Genomic DNA, 19,659 nt, shown 5'->3' on the forward strand with positions numbered 1-19,659 from the left:
CTGGCTAGCTGCTGTGTCACACTAATGAGAGGAAGAGAAGGCAGATGAAGAGAAAGTACAGGAAGACTGCTTCTTCATTTCCCCTGCGCGACACAATGCATCGAATCAATTCTCTATCCTCCATTTGTCTGTCTGCAGGGAGAAATTAAGAGCAACACAACAGTTATTAGCGTTGGAGAAAATCTTATTTGAGCGGATAAGAGGGATGATTTAAACTCCTCTCTAATAAAAAAAAACAAAAAAATGCAACTTCGTGGCTCTAATTTCTACATGATAATGTCATTTGTTTAAGTTAGCAGATTTTACGGCATCTGTGTTGTTTTTCTGCGAGTATACTGATTTCGATTCAAACGGTTCCTGTACAACATCTGCAAAAAAACCTCTCTAAACATTTTTAGCTGCTTAAATGTATCTTACTGAGTGTAATACTGTGATTTACATAATCCTAACCTTGACATTGCAACTCCTCTTAATGCACAAGACTTCAAGACAAATCTATTATATTCACAACTCTGGTCAGTTTTCAATCAATCTCAATGAAGTCTGCCCTGAAAGATAACACTTTTGGCAGGATATCAGCATTTTTTCACTTATTCAAAGTTATAGGTTTTATTTGGTTCGTATTAAGTTAATCAGACGCTAACAGAGAGTGCAGACAGATAAAGGATGGGTAATCTAATGTGTTGCTTTCTCATACAAAGCTATCAGTGCCTTTGAATAGGTTTTTCCAACAGGCTCGGCTGAATGAATTACACTAGTCTGTTAGTATTCTGCCTCTGCCGCACAAAAAGGTCAATGTCAAATGCACCTCATTTAAAAGTCAATAGCGGCCATGCACATCATCTCCTGGGAATTCTGTCCGGGAACCCTCCAGACAGCATTGTGTATCATTCAGTTAGTAGAGGGCAGCCAGAGAGCTTTTTTAATCCTGACCTTCCAATAAAATATGCTCCCTATCCAGAATTACATGGTCTAAAATGGAGACATAAGCTCCCAACAAATCACGGCCAGACTCGGGGGAGAGGTTCAACAGTGTCGGACACAGACACAACAGGTTCAACAGCGGCTGAACGTGTATCACCACTTCAGATCTACAACGGCGTCACCCACCGCTATAGGTCACCATGGAACGCTCCTGAACAAACCCCCCAAGTCAAGAACAATCATAGAAATACAACATTGTTACTGTGTCTCATCTAACATACTAGTGTTATGATTAAATACAAAATGTTTGCAATACTGATATTACATAATACTGGCATTCTAAACCACTGGCGACGCGTCGTCTTACACGGACAGTAGAAGTGCCACTCCTGCTAACATCCACTTGGCGGGGGGCTGTTTGGTGCGCAGGTGGAGGCTCCACACGTATGTCGGCCCACGCTGTTTGGTGCGGTACGCCGGACACTCGAACGTGCCCTTGAGCTCCTGCTCCTCCGCCGGCACGGCTCGAACGTACAGCACCGGCATGGCGGGGGTCAGATCTCTCAGAACCGCCTCGGTGATGACCCCTGACTGAGTATCCCAGCGCGCCCCTGAGAGGATGAAGGACACGTTGCAACCCGGGCTTGACTGGTGACGCTCACAGAGGTGATCATTTCACCTACGCGTCACAATGAAAACATAGATGAGTGAATTCTGACCTTCCATAAAGAGTCCATGGATGTAGGCTCCCTCCCGTGGGGGGTGTCCAAAATCGTCCTTCATCTTCTTCGTCACATCCACAGTCAGAGTCATCCTGTCCAGGGCCCACTGATTCTTACGAGCGATGCTCTGCAGCACGGCTGCAAACAGGCAGGTGTGCGAGTAAGTAAGTAGAAATGTCTGAGTTTAAAGACTTAAAGCAAACCTGAAGCTCACCAGTGAGGAAAGTCTGAGGATTAAAAAGCCCCGAGAGCCAAACAACGGCTGGAAGAACAAAATCTTGAGTCCAGCTGTCCAGCTCATGACAGCCACTCATTAGATCATTCACCCTGTAAAATAAAGATTTTTCTTTTTTTTTATTAGCAGAAACCCATCATGACTGAAGATATTTATAAATTTGTTTAAATTCCTTCAACTTGAAAGTCTTACAAAAAACATAAAACAGAATTTAAATACTAAAACAAGGCCAATATAGAATTTACCATTGTGCCAGTGTTTTAGTTGAAGGATAACCCAATCTGGCCCAGGAGTCTGGAACCAAATCCCTGAAAAGAGCAGACTGAAGAGCTTCCATGCTGGAGGAGATGGTGAGTTCACCCTGTAAACAGACAAAGCTTCAGGAAAAAAGAAAAGAAAAAAAACACAGGACAGAGGAGAACTTACGATACACGCCCACAATAAACTACCTTCAGGCCCAGATCCAGCTCGGTGAGCGACCTCCTGATTTCTGCCAGCAGGAGATTCATGCGTTCGCACTCCTGAAAGCACACTAAGGTGTAGGGGCTTCGCTCTGCTGTCTTTGTCATCATCTCCATCATGTTATACTCCTCGGGAAGCCTGTCAAGGATGTCTTCAATTATAGACGTCACCTGACAAACACAACAGGCATGTTGGGGGCGTGTCGCAGTAATGTGGAGGTAATCTCTGCCGGTCCCCACCTCCATTACCTTTTCATCTGTGGTCTGGGCGGCCCCCTCTCCTCTGGACGAGTCCTGCGGCTGCAGCTCCAGCAGAGTCTTCAAGAGGCTGTCTGAGGTGGCGGTGAGGCACTCCTGCTCGGCGTTTGGATGCAGTCCGTACAGAGTTGGGTTCTCAGGTGGGAGATGTCTGTCTATGTAACTGTGGTAACCGATGTAGTCCAAGAACGGAGGAGCCAGAAAGCCCGGGCACAGGAGGAGCTCCGATTCAAACTGTGGATGAAAATCAGACGCAGGCGAACTTAGTCCGTTAGTTTTGGAATTCGATTGACAATTACCAACATTAAAGTAAGAAAGGAAGAAAGGGAGCAAGAAAAACAAGACTTTGTATCAGTGCAATCACACATGACTTCCATCCTTGTGAGCCGGGTTCAATTCCCGGGTGGTGCACAGATTTGGGCAGTGGTGGGATCGGAGCTACACAGGTTCAATTCCCACAGTGGACATGTGACCACTGAGCAAGATCCTTGACCCCCCCATCAGCTCCTCGGATCACTTTATGCTAATTTCTTGTTTAATTGTTGGGTCTATTCATTGTATTGCTCCTGCTTGCTATTTAATTATTGCATTATTATTCACACTCATTAATGACTAACGGGTATCTTTTAAAACCCTGTAAGCTTTTTACTCATCTTCATCCATTCATCCATCTATCTTCCTGCAGAGTCCACATGGGGTCGCATACCTCTCCCAATAATATATCTTCTTATATCATGACAATAACCAGAAATATAAAATTTGGCAAATACACTGTTCAGTTTTTGTTCCCCCTCTCTATTATCATCACGCATCACTGAATCACAGTGTAGTCACTGTTTGCCTCTTTTGATGTGACTTTTGCTGAAAACTAAAAAAAAACAAAATGATTTCAGTAGAACACTTCATGCATATACTTTGCGCTGCACTGACAGTGAAACATTGATTCCCATCTCATCATCCAATCTGCTCTAATGTGGGGGAAGTGGCAGAAGGCCTATCAATCTCTACTGACAGTGAAACAGATAAACCATTTCAACACCCGCTCAGGATGAAAAACAATTCCCAAACTATTCATGCAGTCGAGTGTCATGATGCAACAAGCAGTCAAATATGTAGCATTACAACAGGCAATAACGTCGTCTCTATTTAACAGTGAAATTGCAGTTTAGGTTTTTATCCCAAGAGGGCACCCTTTACCTTGACAACAATACAAAGAACCTGAGCAACTCTACATTTATTTTTTTACTTTGTGGGATCATAAAATTGAATAAAATATATATGTATATATATGCAACTTTTTAATTATTAAATACTAAAACTGTTTAACTATATCAAATTATAACTAAAAAAATTAAAAGCTATGTTGAAACCAAACAAAATATACTTGAGTGAAGAGATCCCTCTAACATGGCAACCGACTTACCATTTTTGAATCCATGAACTCCTGCAGGTAAGTTTGACATAGTTTTCTATCCCAGGTATCGGTAATGTGTCCTCCATACATGATCTCTCCAAAAAGATAGCACAAGTCCTCCCAAGGCACCTGCATGGACTGAGAGACACTTTGTTTAGACAAATCATAGAGAAAGAAAAAAAAAATTTTTCAAGTCATCTCACATACATTTTAAGCAATTGATGACATTTTTCCTTCCTTTCAAACTTCAAGAAATAACATTTGGATCACTTTCCATTGTAGCGCCTCTGATGATCACACACGAAAGGAAATATAACAGAATTATGTTTCTTTACACACACTGAACTCATGTATGACAGAAGAGCCTTTTTTCCCTCAGCAGGAGATTATGATCCGTGAGGGTGAGGGAGGAAGAAAAGAACCTGTGATTCATAACAAATTACAAAAGCTGTAGGTTCACAATCATTTGTACCTGTATTGTTTTGCAAATTGCTTCCTTCATCAGCTCTAATTGCAGTGATCACTTATGTAGCGTTGTGAACTGTCACATTGGCTGCATGTAATTACATTTAGGATAACGCTTCATTGCCCTCCTAATGAATTCTCTGTATACGCACATACAGGTTACTGTTTGGTTAACATAATGAAGGACATTCGTTTTTGGAGGGCAGAATACCTAGGAGACATAATTGGTTGTGACCAGAGTAATAGGAGTTCCAGGAGAAAAGCATTAGGAGTTAAGAGGGGTGCAGCAAATCCAAGAATGGATTTTTTGTCTTCATGAAATAAAGCTAAATTATATGTTGCTTGTTCATAGTTACAAGAGAAGAATTGTGGTAAAAAAAAAAAAAGAAGGGAATGAACATTTTTCACAAATAACAGTGGAACAAAAGATTTCAATAAGTAACTGGAAACACTGCATAGTAATTCAACATCCCTGTCTGACAATAATGCCACTATGAATACCATTATCATTATAAATATTCACAACTGAGAAGGAAGTGCTGAAAACAGATTAAAAGTTTGATTCTCTATTTATATAGAAAAAAGTAGAGGAAGATTAAAAGAAATAAATGTATTTTTGCATTTGAAATGCTGTACTTTAGTGTTGGCCTCCAAGTAGTTGTACAACACATTGACTGAGATGGTGAGGTCGCCGGTGCTGAAGGGATAGTTGTGGTTCCACCCTTGAGGACCAAATCTGCGGCGCTCGGTAACACAAGCATGAAAGAAGCAAAGGGAGAAGAACATGGAGTTGAACTCTTGTTCTCTGGAGCACATATCCAGTGTGTCCTGCAAGGAGACAAAACAAGAAACAGAGGTTGCAGTGAAAGCACAAGACAAAACATGCCAAATGTTAAATGTAATGCATTTTTTTTTTTTTTTTTTTTTTTTTAATTTCCACATAACATTTAGAAAGATGCAAACCTGACTGAAGTTATTAAGAGCTGAGTGCAAACTGGCATTCATGCCAGTGGGTGGCTCATTGGTGATTTTGATGGAGTTTTCCAGGATGCCTCTGGGGATTACATGCTGCTCGGGGCTCGGCGCCGGCTCTCCCGTCATGAAAACCCTGAAGGTGGCATGACTGTCGATGGCTGTCGTCTCCAGGAGGGCGTCCAGAGAGGGCAGCCAGCGAGCCATCAGGTGGACATTCTAAGAAATAAGAGACATGCACAAAATTTACTCTGAAACAGGATCAAGAATATATTAATCATAGTAGTTTATTACGAGGCTTGTATTCAAATGTGGAACCTCCATTTGGAAAAAAAAGAAGTAATTATGTTCTGCATTAGTGAGACAAAAAAAAATCCTTCCAGATTCACTTGGCTGTACACTTCTCTATAAAGGAGCCATTTATGGAGCTAATGTAGCCAATTACAGCTTTTATTGAACCAAATTGAGTTTATTCCCCTGCCGTGGAAGTCAGATAATATCATTACAGGAAGGCTGGAAATGTAGCTGGACAGTTGCCTTCTTGGTGGATAATATCGTCTACCTGCAAGATGACCCAGTGTCCCTGTTTAGATGCAGTCCTGAGGACCCGTTCGGCGACCTCCTCCTGCCCCTGTCCCAGGGACACGTTGTGTAAAGTGCCCTGCTCAATAGAGAATCCCAGCTTCAGGCCTGCACAGAAGCAGTAGTTAGTAGATTTAAGCAAAAGCCACATAATGAAGACTTTATTATGAAGAAACAGTGTGAGTTGTACCAATTTTCTCTACATCTCTGAGTGGATCCACTCCAGGAGAGAGGATGAAGAACACAGGAGTAGAAGCGCCACTGTGCTCGTACAACTTTTCAAACTCTAATCGTGCAGCTTCCACATATTTGGTTCCCATGTTTTCCTCCACAAATTTCCTGGAGGGAGATGTTGTGAAGAAGCTCAGTGACGTAACGTAAGTGGACATACCAATACAACTCAGTCGCTCACTGACCGGAGTGTGTAGGTCACTCGATCAGGACGCAGAGCTCTCAGGATGATGAGCTTCTGGAGGGAACTCTTGTTTTTCCAGTCCTGGGGAAGCCTTTCGTTTTCGGGACAACTGGACTCCACGATCTTCTTCCAGCGCTTCGGTGAGCTCTCGATCTCTCGATCAAGTCCACCGAAGTCATCCAGGGTGGAAATCATCTGTCACAAAACAACAAGTACTGATCCGTCACATTACCCTTTCACCTGTTACATGCTGAGTTTATGCTCTACACGGTACCTTAATGGCCGCCCAGGCGTGTGGAGAGAGGAAGGACACTGGGCTAACTTTGTTGGCCTCCACGGGGAACTGCAGAAGGAAGCCAAACTCCTGGACATCAATCAAACCTTGTTTGAGCAGAATCTGAGGGCGAAGGATCAAAAGCAGTTTGTAGAGATCTATGAAGTATCGATCTCTGTTCAGTCACTTCCAAAACAAGTACAAGAAAACTGCCAAAACAATCAGGTGAACTTGCACGGGCTGAATAAGTGTCTCCGCGTGTAAAATAGTCACGTGAAGGGCAGCCTTGAGAGTGGCACAATTTCTAAGATGAAAACAGTTGGCACAATGACAGATAATTGCATTATGCCATCAGAACCAACCCCCTTGTCAGAACCAACTGTGTGAACAGCAGCCATGAAGCAAGGTGTGAGAGGTAATCAATAGCAGCGTATGGTATTGCTGACTGCTTTTAATTGAAGTTAATGTGGGGGCAGAAAAGTAGTTTGATTGATGAGGATGACAGCAGGCCCCACCTCTGAGGCGGTCCTGAGTCCCTCACCTGGAAGGCAGTGTGTGACAAGAAGGTTAACTTGTCTCTCTCAAACAAGCCCTGGCTCACGTAGAGGAATACAGAATAGGTGATGGCCTCGGTGAGGGTGTGCACTCGGGTTTTCACATCCTCGTCCCACTCTGCATGCTCCATTGCTTTGTGGAACACCGAGTTGAAGGTCTGAAAAGTAAATAAAAGGAGGACAAATTGATAATGACTGCAAACATACAGAACAAACAGGCAACAACGTTGGTTATTTTATTATTTTATTTTAATAGACAAGAGTTTGCAGAAAGCACCAAAAAAATTACATTTGATCACATAGTGGAAAGCAGCACAAAACAACATGTATCGCTTGGGGCTAAAGGTTTCACCTTGAGCGAAAACTGGTACATGGGATTAATCTTGCTGAGGTCATTGATGATGAAGAAGAGGAGTGACGCTCTCTCAGCTACGGGGCGGTATAGTTCTCGAGCCTCGTTGATCTTTGTCTCGTTCTCTCTGGCCTCCACCACCTGTGTGTTCCAATTGCACAAAATGAGCTATTAGGCTCTCAGTCATGCTCCAAAACCCTCTCATTACACATATCCCTAACTGCATGCCATTTATAGCAAGATGCAATAAAATTAGGCACTTACTGTTGTGTCACAAAAAACACCAAAAAACACCTGAGACACAAAAAAGTAACAACATAGCTCTCTTTTGGTGTAATAACCTTACCTTGTGCTGGATGTGAGCAGCTGTAGTTTTGGTGTTCTCAAGCTGCTCCACCAGAGAAATATCACCCAGAAAATTACCATGGGCTGCAGAGAGCCGACTCAGCAGGTCGTCTTCAAACCTCTTGAGCTCAATTCTGAAGTGGTTCTGCTGGGTGGTTAATTGCATCTTTCAACAAAAAAGTACACATCAAAGTTAAGATTTCTTTTTTAAATCTGGTATAAAAAAAATACAAATAAAACAAATAAAACAAACATACAATATCATGACAATGCTTGGCAGAGTCTACATAAGTTAAACAATAATATGCTTGAATCACCTTCAGGGCCTCCAGGTCGGGCCTCTCTCGGGACACCACCTGTCCCAGCAGCTGCTCCTCCAGCCCCACAGGAGTCACCGTCAAGTTAATAAGAGTGGTCTGGGCCTGGAGCTCAGGGGGGAAATGTGGGTTGGCCAGCTTGGTGTGGAGAATGAGTTGAAAGTTACTGTTGTATTCACACTCCTTTCCCCCAATTAGAATGTACCTGGATAAAAGGAAAGGGGGGGGGGGGGGGGGGGGGGGGTCATTCTACTTTAATTTAATAAAATAAAGTATTTGACAAGCAACAAAATGTCCAACTTGACTCCTGACAGTACTGGAAGAGTAATTCAGGTGGAAAAGCCATAACTTCTCTTCGAGAGACAACCCGGACTCAAACTGAATGGTTTGAGGGATTGTTTGCAATCTCTCACTTTGTTGAAAACATGATTATTTTTTTGTCATCTTGACGAGAACAGAAAACATCTCAATGTCAACAGAAAATAGAAAGTAAATATTTCCGAGGTGGTGATGTCTTCTCTTTTGTAAGTAATCACGTCAAGTTACAAGGTGAGGAAGTGGCAAATGTATGATTATGTGATTACAAATATCTCTAAATGGATGGCAGCACACATCATAAACAAACCGCCACACACTCATTCTTTATCTTGTTCTTGAACTGCCGCCTCGAGCTGCTAAACATTTTGTTCCTGAACAAAAAACTTCTCTATCCTATTTGAGCTCAACACCACACCTTTCCTGCACGCCAACTTCAGACGGGCTCCAAATACCACTTGTACTGTAGACAAATATTCTTGAGTGAATATGAAAGATTATCACCACACCAGCCAATATTTATCTCTTCCTGCATTTCAATTAAATTAGCAGTGGCTTGACGAACCTGGTGGCTTTTCATTTATCTCTAATTACCCCTTGGGTGTCAGGCAAGGCCCCAATTTTTATGGCACAGGTTCCTTGTGGCCTGGGTCTGGTTCAACTCTATATCTTCACAAGCCAGAATTAATGTACTATTGATAGAACCATTACTCCACCAAATTAAAGTCCTTCCTGATGGATAGGCTTGTAGTCTTCCGTCAGCCATGAAAGGAATAATTAGTATTCATTACTTCACACTCTAGAACATTCCAATTATTAATGAACTTCAGCTGAGGAGCCCTACCAGATCCATCAAGGCTGCACCAGCAGGTTGTATTAATCATCGACAGAAACAAGTGTGTGGGTCATCTACAAAGGATAAACTTATAATCAGATTTAGTATGATAAATAGTTACGTCTGGACGGACAGGACTTCAAAAAAAGCTCAATGAACATACAACAAGACACTCAATATTCATGGTCATACATGGATCAGAGCGAGGAAGATGTAAACATGTTTGAGGGGGAAATCAAACAGAATGTCAATATCTGGTATTTTCTGTTTATTCCGCCATTAGTTGTGCAGTTTATGAAATTTACATGATTTCTTTCTTTTTGAGGATAAGTGGAAGTGGTTTATACAGAATGGATATTTTGGTGGTACTGTTATATTTGTGAAGTGGATTACAATGTGTGGAGTGAAGCAGACGTGTTTAAATTCAGTGGGGTTTGTGTCGAACAAATGTCATTTTTGAAGGCAGATGTGACTTATTGGTATATATTGAAATAAAAAAGATTATGGTAAAGTAAAACCTTCCAGTGAACGGCACATAATAACACGGCACCTAAGACGATCTGGATGTAAAAAGCCATTTTTGTTTCATCTCAACTCGATTCGGTGATGTTAGGCTGAAGGTATGCAGGACCACATAAAAAATTTTTAAAAAAAATCACCTATCAGTTATGAAATTATTCAAGCTAAATGGAGTCATTGATAATGATGGAGGACCACTTAATTCTTGCCAGCTTTCTACAGAAGACAGGAGTCCTTATACATAACCATGACTATCCTCAATTCAGCTTTTCTACGGAAGCTCAGCTGTTCAATATTCATCACACCCAAAGAATATGAACACACAAATATACATCTATCACCCTTTGTGAGGGGTCAATCAATATGGCGGCGTCAGGGATTCAGAACACGTCCTGCAAATACATTTATAATCTAAAGAGTGAGCAATAACAATGCATTCAGTCATGTCTTACTGGTGTTTCAGTGCTCTGTGAGATTCAGCCATCTGGCAAATCTGTCCTCTTTGTCTCACACCACAGACACAGGTTGTGGTCATATCGACAGAAATATGAAGAAGGATATAAAACCGTTGATTGATTTCAAATGTTTTTGTTCGGTAAACACTCCATGCTGATAAGTTTCTATACAACAAAATGTTTCCTGGTGGTATGTTTAATGATATGTTGGCTTATTGACATAAAGGCGAAAATACCTTGGTGTTTTTGTACTAACCTTCCTCTCTTAATTGTTTTTTTGCTTAGAAGTGGCTCTAGGACTGGGTCTACCCTCTCTGGTAGATTCTCTATCAATACTGTTCCACCGCATGCAAGAGCTTGTTCAATCACGTCCAGATACCTGGGACAAAAATCAGAATCAAGAAATCAGAATAAAGAAACCAGGAGAAAAACAAAATTGAGACTGGTTTCTGCACATTTTAAAGTATGTTAGCACTTCATGACATATTAGAAACTGAGCACAATCAGCCTCTGCTCACCCTTTTTGTTCCAGCCGAACAAGCCTCAGTTCTGACCCCAGTCGGTTTCTCATCCACTTGATACCCTGCTGTTGCGGGTCGATGATGAGAGGCCAACGCTCACTGGTGGTCAGGATGGCAGCATTCTCAGTAGACATCCTATCATTTGGCAAGCCCTGGTTTTGCCAGGCAGCCACAGTGGCATCATCTGTAAGCATGAGTATTGGATCCAGGCCGTCTGTCAGGGGTACAGAGACCTGCAAGAAAAACAGAAGAGTGATGTCATTCATGCTGAAGCTTCGGTAAAAGCCCTCCTCTTCACGCGGTTTACTGTTTCTATTTATTTATTTACAGAAATATCCAAAGTCTAATTCGTTCTGCAGGTTTGAGCTCACCTTCTGAGACTGTAGGAAGGGAATCCATGTGTTAGTATAAAGCTCCACACGATACTGGCTGGTGAAGTAACCCATGTAAGAGACAAATGCTGAAGTGAGGAGGATGTCACCGCAAAGGGTGTTCTGTTGCTTCTCATACTGAACCAGCGCATGGGACCAGCGATCTTTCTCTGACTGTAAAACATTAAGCAAACCACAAACAAGTAAACAACCTGTTAAACCAGAAATGATGGAATTAGTGCTCCTGGAAACTTTCCTACTCCATCTCAGCAAAAACTAAGAATATGTAAACAGTAAAGCATGCAAGTACAATTCCATTCTAATAGCTCTGGAAGTTTGGCTGTATGTTTGCTCTGCATCAATTTAGCATTCATTTGAACATTCAATACTATGACTGTGACAGCCCACAACAATAAATCATGCACGGCATTTTCTTACAAGGGGCTGTGGATCTAGAATATGTCACATAATAAATTCTCAGACAGTTAAAAATCACTATAATTTTACTCTAATGTATTATGGATTGCCTGTAATATCACTCAGTCTGGGGTGAGACATTGTTAATTTCCAACAGCTGTTGAGGCTTTGAGGTAAGTTAATGATTAAATATAGACGGCCTGATTTATTAGTCTGTACACTATTGCTTCCAGGTCAATGCCATAAAGACAAAACATTTATCTTGATATGCTTAAAAGCCAAGCTGTTCCATGCAAACCACATTTATTTTCTGGAATCGGAAAGTCGAACGAGCAAAATGGCCACTGAAATGATCATCTTTTATAATCTATTAGCGCCCACAAAGATATGAATTGTTTGTAGACAAAATAATATGTGTAAGAATACCAAACTAACGAATGTAATCTATAATGCATACATGCAACACTTGGCATTAAATGTACCTATCTTTTGTTTCTACATCATAACTTCCTCATTGGTATCTTAATGCTTTTATCAAACGTACAGTAAAAACAAAACCACGCCCTTTCTATAGCAGAGCAATAGGACCAGTGTTACTGTCGCCTTCTTGCCATCCCTCTTCCTTTTGTCATATTGGAAACTGTTCACCACGCCTGTTGCCAGTTGCCAGTTGCCAGTTGCCCAGTTCAGCGAAGCGTTTTCTGTGGTCCAGCCCTCTCTACCTGTCTCACAAGTCCCCGGTATGCTGCTGGGCTAGGCTGTAAAATCTCTCTTTGCTTGGTCTGCTCATACAACTGTCAGCCTGTCCTGCCAAGACATAACAACTTCTAGTCCAGATTGCTCATGCAGTTCGATTACCAGCATCGCTCCAGCATGCCTGCCTCCAACACACCGACAGTTGATTTTGATCCAGGCCAGCCTCAGTGACACTACCAAACTCCTCTATTTCTCCTTGTTTACCATCAAGCCCTTGACGAGTCGGTTGGCGAGCTCTATCGTCTGGGTGGTGCGTGCCACCTCCTCTTGACAGCTGATTTTCTCGACTGTAGCCTTCTCAAACTGAGCTGTTAGACTCTGCAGACTGGCATCCAGATCCTGGTGAAACAAAACAAAGGAAGCTATGCAAATAAGACAGCCTTTAAAAAAAAAATAAGGTGAGTTAAATAAGCACAATGAAAACACTGCACTCACCAACAGTTTCTTCTGAACTGCCTGGAGTTTGACTGTTGCCGTTTCTAGTTCAGCATTAGCTTGTGACAAAGCATGTCGTTTTGGAATGATTTCACAATAAATCTGTCCAAAATAAGGGTATACTTCAGTTAAAAAAAAAAAAAAAAAAAGTTTCTCATGAATGACAATTCTAACTTTTCTTAAGTCTAACCTCATAGTATCTGACGATATTAATAATCCAGGCACAAAGTCCAGCTGCAGCTGTAGACTTGGTCCAAACTAGATCTGGGTGGAAGTCCGGGTTTCTCAGATATTGTTGTTTCACCACAGCCAGGCAGGACTCAGGGATGTGCTCCTTGTCATATGACACCAGGGCCTGCAGGAAAACATCCACCTGATGAGGCATAAACATATACAAGAAAGAAAAGGAGGTGTTAGTTAAAATCATTGTACATCACAGGACAGTCTGAAAACAAGAACATATTGAATTTACTATGAATCAAAGCCACTGGACACAACTCCATTGGAAAAAAAAGAAGCAATATTTTAGAACACAAAACATATTTTTGTTCTCAATTAACTTGAGAAAATTATGCAGGATCTTTTATTTCATTTATTGAAAAGCAGATTGATTTAAATTATATTCCGGACAGCTTCACAGGCTCTCCATAAAAACATAAAAACACTCGTAAAGAAATAGCTAAAAATATGTAATAACAACAATGTAACCTGTATATATAATAAATCAGTGATATTTTCCGTCCTTTTCTCTCCTTCTTACTACAATTTACCCATCTGAACACATCTGGGAAGTTGAACCTCTTAGGCTCAAATGGCTTCTTAATTATGGATTCATGCTTTTGAAATGTTGTGCGATATTATATTCTACTTTCTCTCACGTTTGAAAAAAATGTAACGTGCCTCTATTCAAATTCGACACCCTTTCAAACATGTCTCATGGGTTTAATGTAATTTGTGGTCTGATCGCAGCAAGAGGGAGATACACGCTCAATTCTCCAGAGCAAGCATATTCATGGAGCCATCCAGCTGTAATGTGAGCACCAGAGAGATGTTGGGCAGGGCCAGGGTCAAGGCCCAGTCACAAATTAGATTGACATTAATCAGGCAGATGTGATTGACACGATGACAGCTTAACCTTGCCCATGAAGGCCCGCGCCGCCTTCCAGCTCCGATCCTTAGGCACTCGACCCCGGGGCGCGAGGAGGACCATCACAGCTGCTGCTACATTTATTACCGCCGCCGGAGGGTTCGGAAAGGCCTTCAGCTCAGTGAGATTCACCTAGAAACAATTGTATAGTGTTACATAATTATACAGAGGAGATTCGGCAGAATTTTGTTTAGGTTGACGAAATGAGGCACTTTGTTAAGGGTGTCCAGAGCTGCTGTGGCCGCTGCCAGTGATGGCTCTGCCTTGGCGAGATCATTTTCACAGTCCTTCTGCTTGACAGCAATTTCTGCCTGGATGACAGCAACCTGTGCAAAAGTATCCATAATGAGAAACACATTAAATACATGCAGTGTAGAACACTAGAAAAAAAAACATCTGAAATAGAGGGGGAGTTCACCTTTTGTGCCTCGATATCTGCCGCCTCTTTCTTGTTGCTAACCCTCTCAGTCTGCAGTCCAATCTTGGTAATGATAGCTTCAATGTTCTTGTTTTTAAAGGTCAGCTCCGCTTCTTGGGATGCAAGTTTAGCTTGAAGATCTTCAACCTGAAATGGGGGGAAAAAAGGGAGAATTAAATACGGAATAATGTAATCTGTAATGACTTGATATCCCCAAATAAACATGGCGAGCTGTTACTGATTTGTTGTCCTTTAATTGTCTCCTTTCAGTTTTTACTGTATATTAGGCCATAACAACACAGAATAAATACTTTTTTTTTCACCTGAGCAGCAGTGGTTTGGAGCTTCTGAAGGCCGCTGTCAAGCCGGTTCATTTTGTGCTGAAGCTGAGAACGGCTCTTCTCCAGCAGGTTTCTGTACAGGGTGATTTGCTGGAGAAAGCTCTTGGGGGTGGTGTAATTGTACCGCTTCTCATTGCGCTGGTATTTTTCACTTGCCTGGTTGACACTGGTGTGAGCGTAGGCCATGAAAAGACTGATGGATTCCTGGACGGCAGGCTGTAAAAATAAGCAGACAAGGGGGGGAGAGAGGAGAACAGGGCGAGCTGGATTGAGTGGAGTTTAACATCCCCAACCTGATGGGAACTGAAATATTATCTTCATAAATTTTGAATTCATCTACAAGTTTTGCCATCTTACTTGGCTGGCCCTGACTTACTCAATCTGAAATTTAGGTGCAGCAAGCAGAAATGATTATGCTTTGAAACCTCTGCGAAAATAATGCATTTACACCACTCACGTGAAGCGTGTAATACATGCATACTCTTTACATTACATCTGGCATCCTCCAACTTTCTGAACACTGTCTACAGCTGCTGTGACACTACATTAAAACTAGGTATTCATCATGTGGCATACAATGACTCGCTGCCACGATTAATCACACAGTTAGCGATCAATTAAAGCAAAAACAAATGAGCAGAGAATGTAAGGATCAAACCTGACCATAACTCACAAAAAGCCATTGTTAATGATCATAGAGCTGGTAGGGCAGAAAAAAAATCATTATTAATTAAGACCTGACATAACGTATTTTGACAAAGCGTGCCATGTTCTGTTGCAATGCGAAAGAAGCTCATTGATTGGCCTTGTGCAGAAACTATCAGCAGATTTGTTAACTTTAAATAAATGATCATTTCACTTCTTGCACTTCGGCCTCTACAAAAAGATAAACAATCATTAACGTATTTATTTGTAATGTCTGATATTGTCTTACATCATCTTTTATAATCCATGATAAGCCCTGCCCACCCACCATATTCTATTATCTTCTTTATGTTATAATATTTTCCTTTTCAATATACTCCATCACTGTAACTGTAACCATCACTGAATTTTGCACCTCATGTTAAAGGTTAAAGTTGCCCTATATCATAACACAACCTCTAAGCTTTTACACTGTGAGCACTGCACATGAACATTATCAACGTGGACAGATGTACACACACTAACAGTAGAAAGGCACAGGCTGGCTCATGTTCACATATGTGGTGACACTTCCTGGTTGTGACAGCTGTGCCACCTTAGAGGGTCGTTATGTCCTTAATCACTCTTCTCTCATTAACATAAATGATGCTGGGTTGTGATCATTCCACTGCTATGATGGAAAACAATGATATGCCTGCACTCACTGTGAGTCTCCAGGCATGTGTTCGGCAATTTGTCAGAACCTCAGCAGAGAACTAATGATGAAGGATCTGTGGAAAAGTTAATCCAGCTGCACTGCGATAATTACAAGGTACTCATTAAAGTCGAACCCAATCTGGAAAACTTGGGTTTATGACAAACCTCTGCGAGACACTGCTGACTTCAAACACACTGTCGACAGCTCACACTGTTATTTACAGTAATATTAAATATTTTCAGAGACAGAGAAAAGCTTGGTTATTGTGAGTTATGGTGGAATAAGGTGAGCAGTTTCCAAGAGCTGACCTGAATGCCTTCAATATCTTGGATGAACCTGTAGCTGACTGACTGCAGAGCTTCAAATGTCCACGGATGAAACCAGTCAATCGTGGTACAGTTGACGAGGGCTGGGAACTGACGGGCTCGGACACGCAGGGTGCTGCCCACAGGAGAAAAACACAGTACTACCTACAAAACACAAAATCATGTGAAACAGTTAACTTTAGCATGATGTTCCACTCAATACAAAGTGGAATTCATGTTGGAAAAATAGACACAGGTCACAGGCACCAAAGTGATGTTTTTCCAAAAGAAAACACACAACTGCCAGCTTTCTGCTCCCCTGCTTTCATCACCCTGGCATGTGGACAGCCGCTACATTCCCAGTTGGCTAGAGCAGACGGTGACACAACCAGAGGCCCTGGCACAAAGACTGAGACTGAGCTGGATGGGATACATGTGTCCTGAGAAGAGTTTCCTTCCTTATGACCCCAGAGTTCATCCGGCTGCTTTGGTTCAGCTCATCCAACATGTTTATTTATACTATTACTGAGTAGCTTCGCTTCAAAAGTTTGCTGAAAACTGTTCGTGTGTGTGTAACTTAGTGCTGAGAAGACATTCCAAATTTTCTGTTTTGCTCTTGAATTAGCGAAACCAATTCAGAACATTGAGATTATATGTTTGGAGAATACAATAACTGATTTGAAGTGCAACAAGGCAAGTGTGACAAAGGAAAGTTCATTGTTAAGGCACAAAAAAAAGAAATGGTGGACAAAACATTAATAGAAGAATTTAAAATACTCCACCGTGAGCTGTAGTCGAACCCGGTCCGTAAAGAATCTCCAGCAGTTTTCTCTGTTGTCCAAAAGTCCGAGGCCTCGGACCTCAGCTCTCACACCAGACACAATGCCTTCAATCTCCTCTTCACTGAAAAGCTCAGGAATTTCCCCTGGAGAGAAACACTGCAAATCTCAACAGGTGATACGTGAAGACTGAAAATGAGGATGACTTTTGTATAATAATGTATGTTTATAAGGAACAGACACAAGTGCAACACAGCCTGCCTGCTCACTCCACCATTTCTGACCTGATGCCAGTAAGTCATTGATAATGACGAGGAACCGCTCATCGGGAATCTGTGCATCAGTCAGCAGTAAAGCCACACGTTGGTTCTTCACTCCAGCTTTTATGAACAAACTGGCCAGATCCATCTAAAAATAACACACAAACAAATAAACAAACAAACAAAAATAAAATGATTCCTGTAGTGAATAGATGCCGTTGTGCTCTCAGCAATAATGTGACAATCAATTGAAATCCAAAGTCCAATGGTATCCCCATCATTTTTGAGGCATGGTTAAATGATTGAATTGCTAAACTTGCCAAATCAATGGGACATTGAATTATTTCCCAGTGCTTTTTAATAGTATCTGACAATTGTGCTCTGCATCACTGGAGAAGCTGACCAAATTTAAATTACATAAATAATCTGCATGCACACAGAATAATGACTGATCCATTTTTCCACAAAGATCCCGCTTAGGAATTTATTCACATTTTGTATGAGAAACCCCCCCCCCCCCCTCCCCCCCACAACAAAAAAAAAAAACAATTATAATTATAAAATAGTGTATTTTCAGAAAGTCATAGTTTATTCTTTTAAAACACAACCTTTACCTTGAGGTCTTGGATGCTGTAAGCTTTCTTCAGAGTAATCTGGAAGACTTCCACAGAGGATATGTAGGCAGCCAGGCGAGTCAGACTCTGCTTCCCACTGCCTCCGACCCCGACTAGTAAAGCATGGCATCTTGGAGCTTCCAGGATACGACTGATACGACAGCTAATAACAAGACAATCAAGCATCATCACTGACTTTGACAAAATTATTATTACCAGTTAATTAAGTGGACTTTTGAACCAAACATGGCTACACTCACACATGTTGGATGGCATCTTCGAACAGGACTAGGTTCATGGCTGGATGAAGCTCATTGTAGTTTTCCAGTGTGTCTGTGAGGATGGTCCTGAGTGCAGACCAGTCTCTGACCGGCACATAAGAAGGTTCCTCACCCATGGAGGAAAAGTGACAATAGAGAGGCAGCGTTTGTATCTGCTTCTTCTCTATTCCCTGACAGAGGACAAGCACAACAATCACTTGGTCACTGCAGTTTATCTGAACATTTCATTCTGCTCATCAGCACTTTCTTCTCACCTCAAAACACTCATGCACGGTGTCCATCTGTATCTTCTGGAAAAGCTTCAGGTCACTGACGTCTACCAGTCTGTCTGCATAAACTCTGCAGGATTCATGTGCCCAAAGCAGCGCCAGTTCAGTGCTGTTTGTTACATTCTCAGGCCCACAGAAGAGAATCCCCTGAACAGAAAATAAATAAATACATTAATTAGCAAATTCCAAATCAACCTATATTAAATCTGATTACCATGAGCAGTACCTGGAAGACATTCGCTATATCTCGAAGGTTAAACGTATAGTGGAACTTGACGGCTGTGGGAAGGAAGTTGTGAAGGATCTTGTGATGAAGAGTTACGGCAGCTTGGACCACAGACGCAGCGCTCCTCTGAACTGTTGGGCTGAAGTGCTGCTCTCTGAAATGGCCACACATGATCTGACCGAAGATAAATGTCTGAGCCTCAAATGATGGGAAATTCACCGCCAACACTGAGAAATGCCGCTGTGAAGACACAATCAGAGATCACAAAAGTTAAAGCACCCCTTCAGTTACCTTACCAGAAACTTTCTTTTGATTCCCAAAAATTTAAAATCCAGAAATACCAGGCATAAAATGATTCATAACTCCATCCCACGGACTTATTTTGGGCAGAAGTCATACTTGTAAAAGCAGTGATTGTAACATGATCACAGTGTATTTTAAGCATAAAACTTCAAATGTGAAATATGATTTCGCGATTGGTCCGTGGCATGACTATGAGTACACAGATCAAAATTTTATTATTTTCAGTGATTTCAGTACCATACCTGTAATCGAGGGTTGATAATGAAGCTCCCAGCTGTTGGATTCATACACGCAACATACTGCGTATTGTGAATTTCTTTTAGGGTCAGTTTCTGCCTGTCATACCTACAGACAGCGTAAAGAATAAAATGTTAATTAATAAACAAAAAACTAGCTGTTTAAATAAATGTGCTGTACCATGAAATGTTATGATGACAGTTACTGCCTTCCTTGTGCAGAT

General features: G+C 41.6%; 1 protein-coding gene across 1 annotated transcript in view; it reads right to left on the reverse strand.

The window, feature by feature from the left end:
• Nucleotides 1-1,287: 1,287 nt before the first annotated feature.
• LOC308133805 (dynein axonemal heavy chain 11) overlaps nucleotides 1,288-19,659 on the reverse strand; it is a gene marked incomplete at both ends in the record, with an annotated part of 35,414 nt that continues 17,042 nt past the window's right edge. The window contains 35 exons of the mRNA XM_080501317.1: nucleotides 1,288-1,535; nucleotides 1,644-1,784; nucleotides 1,861-1,973; nucleotides 2,127-2,242; nucleotides 2,331-2,513; nucleotides 2,592-2,834; nucleotides 4,024-4,152; nucleotides 5,116-5,307; nucleotides 5,443-5,670; nucleotides 6,014-6,141; nucleotides 6,224-6,372; nucleotides 6,450-6,643; nucleotides 6,723-6,845; nucleotides 7,264-7,434; nucleotides 7,629-7,769; nucleotides 7,975-8,139; nucleotides 8,291-8,495; nucleotides 10,671-10,793; nucleotides 10,933-11,168; nucleotides 11,307-11,480; nucleotides 12,684-12,818; nucleotides 12,915-13,016; nucleotides 13,105-13,287; nucleotides 14,050-14,193; nucleotides 14,274-14,387; nucleotides 14,480-14,626; nucleotides 14,803-15,036; nucleotides 16,471-16,632; nucleotides 17,250-17,392; nucleotides 17,531-17,654; nucleotides 18,121-18,283; nucleotides 18,381-18,571; nucleotides 18,656-18,817; nucleotides 18,897-19,136; nucleotides 19,442-19,544. Coding sequence (XP_080357443.1) covers nucleotides 1,288-1,535; nucleotides 1,644-1,784; nucleotides 1,861-1,973; nucleotides 2,127-2,242; nucleotides 2,331-2,513; nucleotides 2,592-2,834; nucleotides 4,024-4,152; nucleotides 5,116-5,307; nucleotides 5,443-5,670; nucleotides 6,014-6,141; nucleotides 6,224-6,372; nucleotides 6,450-6,643; nucleotides 6,723-6,845; nucleotides 7,264-7,434; nucleotides 7,629-7,769; nucleotides 7,975-8,139; nucleotides 8,291-8,495; nucleotides 10,671-10,793; nucleotides 10,933-11,168; nucleotides 11,307-11,480; nucleotides 12,684-12,818; nucleotides 12,915-13,016; nucleotides 13,105-13,287; nucleotides 14,050-14,193; nucleotides 14,274-14,387; nucleotides 14,480-14,626; nucleotides 14,803-15,036; nucleotides 16,471-16,632; nucleotides 17,250-17,392; nucleotides 17,531-17,654; nucleotides 18,121-18,283; nucleotides 18,381-18,571; nucleotides 18,656-18,817; nucleotides 18,897-19,136; nucleotides 19,442-19,544 — 5,749 coding nt within the window. The remainder of the gene's footprint in view (nucleotides 1,536-1,643; nucleotides 1,785-1,860; nucleotides 1,974-2,126; nucleotides 2,243-2,330; nucleotides 2,514-2,591; nucleotides 2,835-4,023; nucleotides 4,153-5,115; nucleotides 5,308-5,442; nucleotides 5,671-6,013; nucleotides 6,142-6,223; nucleotides 6,373-6,449; nucleotides 6,644-6,722; nucleotides 6,846-7,263; nucleotides 7,435-7,628; nucleotides 7,770-7,974; nucleotides 8,140-8,290; nucleotides 8,496-10,670; nucleotides 10,794-10,932; nucleotides 11,169-11,306; nucleotides 11,481-12,683; nucleotides 12,819-12,914; nucleotides 13,017-13,104; nucleotides 13,288-14,049; nucleotides 14,194-14,273; nucleotides 14,388-14,479; nucleotides 14,627-14,802; nucleotides 15,037-16,470; nucleotides 16,633-17,249; nucleotides 17,393-17,530; nucleotides 17,655-18,120; nucleotides 18,284-18,380; nucleotides 18,572-18,655; nucleotides 18,818-18,896; nucleotides 19,137-19,441; nucleotides 19,545-19,659) is intronic.

This window comes from Blennius ocellaris (assembly GCF_963422515.1).
Source record: "Blennius ocellaris genome assembly, chromosome: 8".
Lineage (NCBI taxonomy): Eukaryota > Metazoa > Chordata > Actinopteri > Blenniiformes > Blenniidae > Blennius > Blennius ocellaris.